The sequence below is a fragment of the Octopus bimaculoides genome, chromosome 2 (genome assembly GCF_046866305.1).
Source record: "Octopus bimaculoides isolate indiv1 chromosome 2, ASM4686630v1, whole genome shotgun sequence".
Classification (NCBI taxonomy): Eukaryota; Metazoa; Mollusca; class Cephalopoda; order Octopoda; family Octopodidae; genus Octopus; species Octopus bimaculoides.
In genome coordinates, this window is record NC_142929.1 from 41,319,177 (window position 1) to 41,332,036 (window position 12,860).

At 35.4% G+C, this 12,860-nt stretch overlaps 1 protein-coding gene across 26 annotated transcripts in view; it reads left to right on the forward strand.

Annotated features, from left to right (window-relative positions):
* The window catches only part of LOC106884224 (GTPase-activating Rap/Ran-GAP domain-like protein 3), a 1,447,782-nt gene that overhangs the window by 1,336,618 nt on the left and 98,304 nt on the right, over positions 1 to 12,860 (forward strand). For all 26 annotated transcript variants that reach the window (XM_089343952.1, XM_089343984.1, XM_089343968.1 and 23 more), the window contains 2 exons: positions 1,283 to 1,373; positions 5,591 to 5,666. In XM_089343952.1, coding sequence (XP_089200078.1) covers positions 1,283 to 1,373; positions 5,591 to 5,666 — 167 coding nt within the window. The remainder of the gene's footprint in view (positions 1 to 1,282; positions 1,374 to 5,590; positions 5,667 to 12,860) is intronic.

Here is a 12,860-nt window from a genome sequence, read left to right on the forward strand (position 1 = left end):
GAGAAAGAGAGACAGGAAAGCCAGACAGACAGATGTCTGGGCCTCATGCAGGCAAAGTTGCTGAGTTCCTTTCAAGCACTGGGCCTCACTTAGACAAAGTGGCTGAGTTCCTTTTGAGTGTTGGGCTTCAGGGAGGGGATCAATAAAATAAATCACTAGTCAATTCTTGGGGTTCATCTAGGTGAGTGTTCTCCTCCTTCAAAATATTATGTCCATATGCATATATTGAAAATTATCATTGAGACATTTTTGAACCTTCATCCCCCCCCCCCCACCAGGGTTGATAAAATAAAGTACCAGTGAAAGACTAGAGTTGATGAAATTGACTAATACCGCTTCTCCAAAAACTGTACGTTTGTGTGTGCTTTTAGGGGTGTTTTTTGTGTGTATATATATATGTTTTTGCACGTGTGTGTCACAGTCACACAAACTGTGTCATGTCTGATATTCCGTGTGTGGCCAAGGGAAAGTATCACCTTGTTCAGAAACAGGTGGAGGTTGGGGCAACAGGAAAGGCATTCAGACAGAAAAATCTACCTCAGCAACTTCAGCTTGACTCAGACAAGCATGGGAAAGTGGATGCTAAAACAATGCCAATGATGCCAACACCAGTGACGACAATGACGCCAACAATGATGAAAACGACAATGACAAAACAGAGATGATTCTCACATGTCTGGCTACAGGAAAATATTAACTTACTTGGAAACAGATGACAGTTGGTGACAGGAAGAGTATCCAGCCATACAAAATCTACCTCAACAAAATTCTGTCTGATCCATGTGAATAATGTGAAAGTGAATAATGAAAATAATAATGAAATAGATAATAACAATAATAGTAATAATAATAATAATAATAATAATAATAATAATAATAATAATAATAATAATAACAAAATACAAAGACCTGGAAATAACAAAATACAAAGACATGGAAATAGAGGTAACTCGAATGTGGAATCTAAAAACAGAAACAATTCCTATCATAAGTAGGTGCCGTAGGTATAATAAAAAAAATATTCAGACAAATACATAACAAAAACACCAGGACTTACAAATATATATAACATACAGAAAATTGCACTACTGAGCACTGCACACATCCTACGCAAAACACTTTCAATACAGTAACCATAAGAGCATCACAGCAAACCACAGCACATACCCAAGGCACACAGAGCTGCGCTCGGTCGTGAAGTGAAAGCACGTTATAAAAATAAAACTACTGAACAATAATAATAATAATAAATTTCTAATGTTAATTTTTTTATTCTTTTCAGCTACTATGGAATGGAAAAGATCGAAAGAGGTCCAAAAGAAGTGTTTGATACAGAAATACAGAAAGAATTACTTGTCCTTGAAGAGCAAGAAGTATGTTTATATATATATATATCAATCAAACTAAAAAATTTATAAATAAATTATTCTCATTTACAGTTAACCATCATCATTGTTTAATACCCACCTTCCATGCTGGCATGGGTGGGACTAATATTTGTAATAATTTCAGGTACAGGCATGGTTGTGTGGTTAAGAAACTTACTTTGCAACTATGTGGCTTTGGGCTCAGTCCCACTGCACAGTACCTTGAGTAAGTGTCCTCTACTATAGCTCTGGGACAGAAACTGTGTGGAAGCCCATCCTATATATATATGTTTGTGTATATATATATATATATACATATATATATATACGTATATATATATATATATACATATATATATATATATATATATATATATATATATATATATATGTGCATATATATATTGGTAGATAAAACTTCTTTAGATTCTTTATTTGTAGATTAAGGCTCCAATTGATTTCATGTTAAGGAGGCTTGATAATTGTTAAGGACTTCGGTAACATGAAACCAATAGTAGCCTTAATCCACAGGCATAAGAGTGGCTGTGTGGTAAGTAGCTTACTTACCAACCACATGGTTCTGGGTTCAGTCCCACTGCATAGCACCTTGGGCAAGTGTCTTCTACTATAGCCTTGGGCCGACCAAAGCCTTGTGAGTGGATTTGGTAGACAGAAACTGAAAGAAGCCTGTCGTATATATATATATATATATATATATATATGTATATATATATATATATATATATATATATATATATATATATATATATATATATATATATGTATGTATGTATGTATTTGTGTATATATGTTTGTGTGTCTGTGTTTGTCCCCCCAACATCGCTTGACAACCGATGTGTGTGTCTGTATGTGTGGCATTTGTATGTATGCATATGTTTTTGACAAGCTTCTGCACAGCTTCTGTAGATCTAATTTTCTCACATGTCGGATTGATCAACCTGAGGCTGTAAGCAGAAGACAGTTTGTACCAAGATGCTATGCAGTGACATGAGACATCAAACCCAAGAGCAAGTGCTCGCAAAGTGTGAAAAACCTTTAATCAGCACACCCATGCCTGTCATTGTCTATTCTTGTTGATAGAAGAAAAGGAGACAAGATGATATAAAAAAAAAAAAAAGATAAATGCATAAAAAGAAACATTAATTTTGCAGATTTGCGATGAAGGCAAATCTAAAACAAAAAATAAAAGCAAGGAATATGAAGTCGCAAATGAGAATCTACAATATTAAAGATGCTGCACTGTGTAAACAAGCCTTATTTTATCGTTTTAAATGAATACCACGTATGTCAACACAGAACAAACTCAATCACCTTCAAATGTCATTCCGGACTAAATTCAAATTCCTCAGAAAATATTCCATAAATCAAGGAGCTAAGACTTACAAGTTAAAGACTGTATTGATTGTATTAGACCTTCTACTCAGAAATGTCAACTCAATGAATCCCTCTTTTTCTATCCTGCTCTCTCTCTCTCTCTCTCTCTCTCTCTCTCTCTCTCTTTCTCTCTCTCTCTCTCTCTTTCTCTCTATCTATCTCTCCCTCTTTCTCTCTCTCTCTCTTTCTCTCTCTCTCTTCCACTATCTATCCATCTATCTATTTATTTATCCATCCAACCATCTATCTATCTGTCTATCTATCTATCTATCTATCTATCTATCTATTTACCTATCTATTAATCTATCTACCTATCTGACTATCTATCTATCTATCTTTCTATCTATCTATCTATCTATCTTTCTTTCAGTCTACCTACCTATCTATCCAACCATCTAGCTATCAATCTATCAACCCATCTGTCTAATTACCTCTCTCTCTCTCTCTCTCTTTCTCACACACATACACACTCTTCCACTATCCATCCATCCATCTATCTATCTATCTATCTATCTATCTATCTATCTATCCATCCATAATCCTCATCACCATTACCACCACCACCACCACACACCACTATCCACCACCACCCTCTTCATTGTCATTTTCACCACCATTAGCACTACTGTTGTAACCATCATCATTACCAGTACCACCATGATCACATCATCATCATCATCACCACTATCACACCATCATCATCATCATCATTGTTGTCGTCGTTGTCATCATCACCATCACCACAATCATGACATCATCATCATCGTTGCGGTCGTTATCATCATCATTATCAATAGTCATCATAATCTTCCTTAACTTTAATGCCAGCATCATTACCATCACTGTCACCACCAACACTGCCATCATCACCCACCATCACCCTCATCATAATCATCATCATCATTGCCATCACCATCAATCACTGAAATCTTCCTAACCTTCAAAATCAGCCTCATCGTCCTCATCATCATCATCACCATTATCACCACCATCATCATCATTATCATCATCATCATCATCATCATCATCATCACCATCACTGTTCTTATGTCGGTTGTTATTTTTCTCTTGAGTTGAATTACTCTGCAATACATTTTTAATCCAATATCATCTTATCTGTGAGAATTAACATTCTTGCATCAGATGTAAAACTACTTCTTGTAAATTCTTCCTTCCTAGACCAATCTCTACCATAGATTCATTTAACCTTTTTACAACTTATTTCTGTTGAAATGCATTGAAATACGCTCTGTGTTCAAATTCCACTGCAGATGACTTTACCTTTCTTCTTCCCAGGGTCAATAAAATAAGATTAAGTTGAGCACTAAGACCCATGTAATTGACTAGTTTTGAGCCCTTGTACCTATTGTAGAAAGAGAGAAAAATATTGAAAATAATGAAGAATTTTAAATAATTTGTTCATTACTAAGTTGGTTTTTAAAGCAGTGAACCAGTAGAATCTTTAGCATGACAAGCAAAATGTTTAGCAATATTTTGTCCAGTTTTACATTCTGAGTTCAAATACCACTAAGATTGATTTTGACTTTCATCCTTTCACGGTCAATTAAAGAAGTACTAGTTAAGCACTGGGGTCAATGTAATTGACTTACCCTTTCCCCCCAAAAAATTGCTGGCCTTGTGTCAAAATTTGAAACCAATATTTTGTCCAGTTTTATATTCTGAATTCAAACCCCCCACCAAGATTGACTTTGCCTTTCATCCTTTCAGGATCGATAAAATAAGTACCAGTTGAGTGCTGGGGTCAATGTAATTGGCTATTCTCTTCCCCCCACAAAAATTTCAGGTCTCATGCCTATGGTAGAAAGAAGAGCTTAAAAATTTATTACCAGTATTAAGATAGTGTTTAAGCTGGCAGAATCATTAACACAACAGACAAAATGCTTAGCAATATTTTGTCCAGCTTTATTCTGTGAGTTCAAATATCACTAAGATCGACTTGGCCTTTCATCCTTTCAGGGTTAATAAAATAAATACCAATTGAGCACTGGGGGTCAATGAAATTGACTATCCCCACCCCATGCAAAAATTTCAAGCCTTGTGCATATAGTAAAAAGGATTGTTAAGCTGATGTTTGAAACACAAATTAAAATGTCAAGAATAAAAAGTTTTGAATGGTACAACAATGCACTATAATACAAAAAAATGAACTATATCATCATCATCATCATCATCATCGTTTAACGTCTGCTTTCCATGCTAGTATGGGTTGGACGATTTGACTGAGGACTGGTGGAACCCGAAGGCTGCACCAGGCTCCAATCTGATTTGGCAGAGATTCTACAGCTGGATGCCCTTCCTAACGCCAACCACTCCGAGAGTGTACTGGGTGCTTTTACGTGTCACCGGCAGTTATCTATAGTCTGATGATATTTCGGAATACAATTCCTTCTTCAGATCTTCTTAGATGGAGTCTCTATGAAATTTTAATGAAAAGTTTAAATTCAAATCATTTTAAAATGTAAAATTTGTATCACATATTGGTCTCAAGTGGATTAATATCAAAAGGTTAAAGTATAATGGTTTCTAATTGAAGCACAAAGCCAGTAGTTTTGAGGGGCGGGGACTAGTCAATACTATCAAACCCAGTACTTGAATGGTACTTTATTTTACTGCTCCTGAACGGATGAATGGCAAAGTTTACCTTGGCAAGACCTCAACCCAGAATGTAAAGAGCTGCAAGAAATGCAGCAAAGTAATTTTCCAGTACTTATGATTCTACCAGTCTGCTGTCTAGTTTAAGGTATAATGTCTTTTATCAACAGTCTAATTCAGTATGAAACATTCAATTTGTGCTTTTATTTCTTTAGGGTTCTGTCAATTTCAAATTTGGAGTGCTTTTTGCAAAAGATGGGCAAACATCAGATGATGACATGTACTGTAATGGTAAGTTACATTTATTCTCTTTTGCAGTTGTTGTTGTTGATGATTATGATTATAATGATGATGATGATGAGAAATACAGTGATTAGTTATTTAGCCTGTATCATTGCAGTCAGAACTTGTGGCCTTTTTCCTATGCACTCCATATTATACACACATACATACACGTTCATATATATATATATATATATATATATATATATATATATATATATATATATATATATACTAGCAGTATAACCCGACCTTGTCCGGGTGTGACTTATTACGCCATCTATGATAAGTCTTACTAGGTGAAAATCAACTAAAAAAGAAAGCCTTACAACGAAAAAACCCTTATGATGTAAATATGTTCATAATTCAAAAGACAATGAAATTAATAGGGTAAGTCTGAAGGCTGTTTTTCGTAACATTATTAAGCGTACGTAAATTTCATCCGTCTAATTGGCTATAGAAATGCTTGTGCAAAACAACTTTTTGCGCTGTCCTGATTATTCATAGCAGGGTAATCCCTTTTCGCAGGAGCTAGGACAGCAATTTCTGATGAAGCAATTGCTGGCGATGTGTTGGTACGCAGTTTTGCCAGAATTCTATCAGATTGGGCAGAAAATGTTGATGCACCATTTTGCATTATGTTCAAAGTAGCTTCTGGAATGTGGTGAATTGCTGCAGTTTGTTGCTGTCATTTTAAACCAGTTGCTTTCTTTCCCCAGCAAACTCTTCTTTAGAAGCATAATCTATGTATATATTAAACAGAACAACAAAATTTATAATAGATGGCAGGGTTGGTACTTTTCACATATCTGTAATTTTTCAGATTAACACCCGCACGATTACCCAACCCTAATCCTAAACCTAACACTAACCCTAACATTAACCCTAAACCCTAATGCTAACCCTAAAACCGTAACCGTAACACTAATCCTAACCCTAACCCTAACACCCTAGTGAAAATCGTGGTATATTTACAAAACATTGACGAACATGAGTTATATTTTACTGAATGATTGTGTACTTGCACGCGTATGCGTTTGAGAGAGCGAGAGAGGAAGAGGTAGAGAGAGGAAGAGGTAGAGAGAAGAAGAGGTAGAGAGAGGAGGAGAAAGGAATAGAGGTAGTTAAAAGTTTTCTGATGACGGCTTCTCTTCACTGCCTATTACTTCATTAGAAATCTATGGATGCACTTACGCACATAATAGAAAAAAATGAAACAAATATGGACGACTTGCTCCGAAACAACACCGAGTGGGGAACACTTCTCAAAAATAACCTGCAGTTGTTTCCTTCAAAATTCCTACATGCTCGAAATGTACATACATCAAGGTATATTTGTAGAAAATTTCACGAAAAAATATTCATTTTCCTGGAAGTTAAAAGGAATTTAAGTGGAATTTCCGAAAATTGTCAAGCACCCCCCTCCCAAAACACTTTCACCGAAAATTTTTGTATATTCGGAATCTACATAATAAATAATATATGCTTAGTAAATTTCATTAAAAAATATTCATTTTTCTGAAAGTTATGACTTTCCAAAGTCGGTGGGTACAACTCTGTAGTTATGCCACATTGACGAACGTGAATGATTGTGTTTACTTGCACGTGTATGCGTTTGAGAGAGCGAGAGAGGAAGAGAGGAAGTGAGGAAGAGAGGAAGAGCGGGAGATAGAGAACGGGAGCAATGTGTATGTTGTTGTCATAGATTACGTATGTGTGGTTGTGTGTGTTTTTACGTATCAATGTTATGAAAAATAGGTAAAGAATACTGAGAAGAAAGTTTAATCTATGACGTTGTATGTATCACTTTCTCTGTTGAGCGCGTGTGTAAGAACGCTGTTCCAGGTAGAAGGGAAGAAATATAAAAGTTGCTAGAAACAACAGCCAAATCTCCCTTAAATCACACAAAGTAAACGGAATTTTAAAAATCTAATTACTGCACTGGAAAGTTCACATCGAGAAAATTCCATTGATGTAAAAAAATTTTACGAAAAAGTGGAAAACGTGGATTTCTATAAACTTTTAAAAAGGCTTCACACAGACACACAACTTCAGCTTTATATATTAAGATATATATACAGGGTGCAATGGATAAATTGTTGCCATTTTATATTTTTAATTTCACGCATGTGCATTGTTTCTTTTTGATTTTGTCGACTACACAGTATGGTAGGGTCAGTTGGGTACCGTTTACAAGATAATGCAATTTACTCGGCTAGAAATTTTGAAACATGCTGTACTGCTTGGCCTTCACACCAGAAGCTCTGATACAAACATTTCAGAGTGTTTGGGTGTCAATCTGAGGACGTTCCAAGAGTGATAAAAATCAAACATCCAGTCAACGTCATGGTGTTTAGAGTGATCACTAGTGATATATCGACGTTATGCCTCCATTCATCTTCCCACACGGCCTTAAATTCAACACAGAGGCCTACATCAAGTGCCTGGAGGAGGTAGTGCTGCTCTGGATCAAGAGAGTGACTGCTGGAGCATCCTATTTTCTGGTAACAGGACTCTGCACCATGCCACGCAAGCAGGAGAACCCAGTCATGGCAGTCAGACAATTTCTGCAACCACACCACCCCTAACATTTGGCCACCTGACTCCCTCAGACTGCAACTCCCTTCATTATTATGTGTGGGGCACAGTTGAGCAAGAAACCAACAAAACTCCTAGTAACACCGAAGATGAACTGCAAGTAAGGATTATGGCAGCATTCACCAACTTAAACAAGGAGACTGTCCAGAAGAGTTGCAGGAGATTCCAAAGTGGTCTGGAGGCCATGGTTGAAGCCAATGGCGATTTTATTGAATAAATTTACTCTTTAGTATTACAAGATATTTTTATATAATTTTGGTAAATATATCTGTTAAAATGAGATGTCAATATTATTTTCACTTTTGCGTAATTTACACAACAATTTATTCACCGCACCCTGTATATATATATATATATATATACATATATATGTGTGTGTGTGTGTGTGTGTGTGTACGCGCGCGCGCGCATCATATATTTATATGTATGTATGTATAAATGTTTGTCTCTATGTTATAACAAAACAATTTTACATTAAATTACATTAACTTTAACAAGAATACAATTAACAGTGATTTCGAAGTTTTACCCAGCTATGCCATCATCGAAGTTTATGATGTTGAATTAACTGATCGAAATTTCGAAGTCACTGTCAATACTATTCTTGTTGAAGAATAATGTATATATAAATATATATATATATATATATATATATATATATATAGGTGAGAAAATTGGTATGTGAAAGCACGTGGTTGGATGTATAAAAGATAAACAAGAGTGAAAAAACTACAGAAGGCTTGTGTTATATGGTTAAAGTATATATTTAAAATATGTCAGAAAAATGTTATAAAATTTTTTTGGTATATAAACATTGTATTTGGAGAAATAACCGGTTTCGTGTTGTCTTTTCAAATTTCTCTACTTCATGGTAACATGTCTTCGCTCCCGTGTGTAAATAAAAGAGTTCTAGATAGGGGGAGGTAATTAGGGATTTCTTCCGGTATAAGGGAGATAATCGAAATGTAGAAGGTGGTAGATTTTGATTAATTTATCATGGTTTGGTTTCGAAGTTAGGTTTTGCTCTATAATTTTTTCCTCTCAGTGAGGTGAATTTCCTTATTTAAAAGTGTTAGCAATGGTTAAGTTTGGGTTTATATTTTTGAATGAAGAAGGTTTCTTTATTCAATCTAATTTGTGTTGGTGTATTAATGGCACATTGGTAGAATGGAAAGATTATAAATTGTGGTAGCATTTGTTTTGCGCATTTCTCAATATGCTCACTAAAGGGTATCATTCGAATGATACCCTTCATTCAAAAATATAAACCCAAACTTAACCATTGCTAACACTTTTAAATAAGGAAATTCACCTCACTGAGAGGAAAAAATTATAGAGCAAAACCTAACTTCGAAACCAAACCATGATAAATTAATCAAAATCTACCACCTTCTACATTTCGATTATCTCTCTTATATCGGAAGAAATCCCTAATTACCTCCCCCTATCTAGAACTCTTTTATTTACACACCAGAGCGAAGACATGTTACCATGAAGGAGAGAAATTTGAAAAGACAACACGAAACCGGTTATTTCTCCAAATACAATGTTTATATACCAAAAAAGTTTATAACATTTTTCTGACATATTTTAAATATATACTTTAACCATGTAACACAAGCCTTCTGTAGTTTTTTCACTCTTGTTTATCTTTTATATATATATATATATATATATATATATATATATATATATATACATATATACAGGCCGACTGAAGCCTTGTGATTGAATTTGGTAGGTGGAAGTTACTGTTGTGTCTGTACATGTGTGTGTAAGTGCTTGTGCCACCTAACACACACACACACACACACACACACACACACACACACACACACACACACACACACACATATATATATATGTATACACAAATAAGAGGAATGACCAGCAAAAGTGGACTCCTATATGCTAGAAATAGATGCCGAATCATCTAACCATGAAGAATATGTTCTCAGTAAAATTTCAGCGAGACGACAGACTGTAAAAGAGCAAGACAAATAAAAAAATACTAAATAAAAAACGATTTTTTTTTTTTAGTATTTTTTCATTTGTCTTGCCCTTTTACAGTCTGTCGTCTCGCTGAAATTTTACTGAGAACAGGGCAAGACAAATGAAAAAATACTAAATAAAAAAACGATTTTTTTTTTTTAGTATTTTTTCACTTTTCTTGCCCTTTTACAGTCTGTCGTCTCACTGAAATTTTACTGAGAACATATTCTTCGTGGTTAGATGATTCGGCATCTATTTCTAGCATATAGGAGTCAACTTTTGCTGGTCATTCCTCTTATTTGTGTATGTAATATAATTTAATCTTCTGATTTTTTTAATATGCTGGACCACTGGTTTTAATTGATTAATATCAATTTCTACCCTTATTATTAAATTTTATATATATGTATATATATATATATATATATATATATATATATATATATATATTGTTTTAACTATTGAAACAGCTGTAGATCAGAATTAAATCATGAATCATTCATGATATTTTTGCTTTTTATACTATGCTAAATAAATTGCTCTGAACACAATTGTTTTAGCCAATCTTCATGTCTGTGTGTATTTGTGTGTGTGTGTGTGCATGTGTGTGTGTGTGTGTGCATGCATGTATGTGTGTGTATTTGTGTGTCTGCATGCACAAACTTATTCTACTAATAAATAGTGAATTGTAATTTGTTGGAGTTTAATGAAATATATATATAACTCAGCACTTAAATACAATGGATTTATTTTAAAGTGCTTAACCATTAAATTAGGACATTGAATACATAAAAGTATACATATTTTGTGTTCAGTTGTAAAATTTAGTTGTAAAGTTACATGAGGATTTGGGTAGCATTACAGAAGAATAAAAATGTAGACAGACAGGCAGATAGCTGGACAGACAGATAGCTGGACAGACAGATAGCTGGACAGACTGTCAGACAGACAAGTAGACAGACAGACAGATAGCTAGATAGATAAGAAGAGAAGGAAGTAGGGAGATGGGTAGACAGGTACATAAATGGATAGACAGACAGACAGACAGACAGGCAGATAGATAGATAGATAACTTTCTCTGTTTGCCTATCAATATGAAGCAAATATTTTTCTCACATAGATATCTATATGCCGACAGTCATATTTTCCTTTCCTGTTATTCTGATGTAATCTATCAAACTACACCTGCTCACTGTTAGGGTTTGTGTGTGTAGCTATGCTTTGACTAATAAGTATCCGGACTGTTGCCATAGTAACAAAGTTAAAGCATGCAGAGTGAAGCCGCTTGGCACAGATTGAACTTGAGCTCTGCTGTGCCTGTGCACTAAGTTTTAACGTTCTAGTTCACTTCCACTGTTTACAGCAGTGCTAGGCAGGAAGGTGTGTAGCATGTGATCATTGCATTGACCATGACAGAGAAAGTTGTTATGGCAATATCTGTTCGAGGCCTACACAGAGTTGCAGAAAGTGTATATAGAGAGGAGTGTACAAGCCGCACACAAGTGTACGAGTGGTTCAAACGTTTCCAAGATGGCCAAAAAAATGTCAATATCAATGAATGTTCAAGGAGACCTGCAATGAGCAGAACTGAGAATAACATCACAAATTTGCCCGCAGCTGTGAGGGGAAATCATCGAATCATCATCCATGAGTTATCAGAGGATGTGCAGATTAGTTACAGTTCGTTCAGGCCATTATTACTGAAGATTTGGGTATGAGACGCTTGTCTACCAAGTTTGTGATGAAGGATGAATTTGTGATCTTCTTTCATAAGGAAGGGGCTGTACAGAGCTTTGTGAAGAAGCTAGAGGGCTGGAGGGAAGGGGTCCTGTACTGAAGACCCGGATTGGCCTCCGCAGGTAACTGCGGAGGTCATAATGGAAAATGATATGTTCAGAGTGATGGACTCCTTTCTCAAGGATCAATACAGTTTTGCTTTCTGGGGCCCCGACTTAGAACTGCAGAATTGCCTGCAAGAGGCAAGTTGCCTGGTCGGGGAGGAAAGGTAAGAGGCCTTAGTGCCTCGATTTGAAATTTGAATTTGTTACTTTTTGGTAAAAGGCTCAGCGCCTCATCTTGTGAAGATGATTGAGTCCATTCTTTGAACTTTGGTAAGAGGTTCAATACCTCATTTTGTGTTGTTGAGAAAAAGAGAACAATGTTCTTGGGGAAGCAGCAATCGGTGGGCATTGTCTGCTTCCCCCATTATCCATCTTTTCATTTTTTTTCATTCCATTATCATTTGTGTCTTTGTCCAGCCTGCAGCTACATCAGCAGGACTGAACATAAAATGACATGGTTTACAAAGTGAGCTTTTTAACCACATAGCCATGTCTGTGCCTACATTGATCGATTTAAGTTTAAGACTTTAAAATTAATTTACTACCAAATTAGATTTAAAATTGAAATTAATTTACCAAACAAATGAAATTTGAAACACCCTAAAGCCTCGTAAATGAGGGCCCCCTACCACCATCATCACCAGTACCATTACTAGAGTATTCAACGACCTATCATTTCATGTCCTTATTGTACTAAAACTCAAGTACGTTTGTGTGTAGGGGTGGAGTGTGAATGTGTGTGTATGTGTATGCATAAATATATTGTATGCGT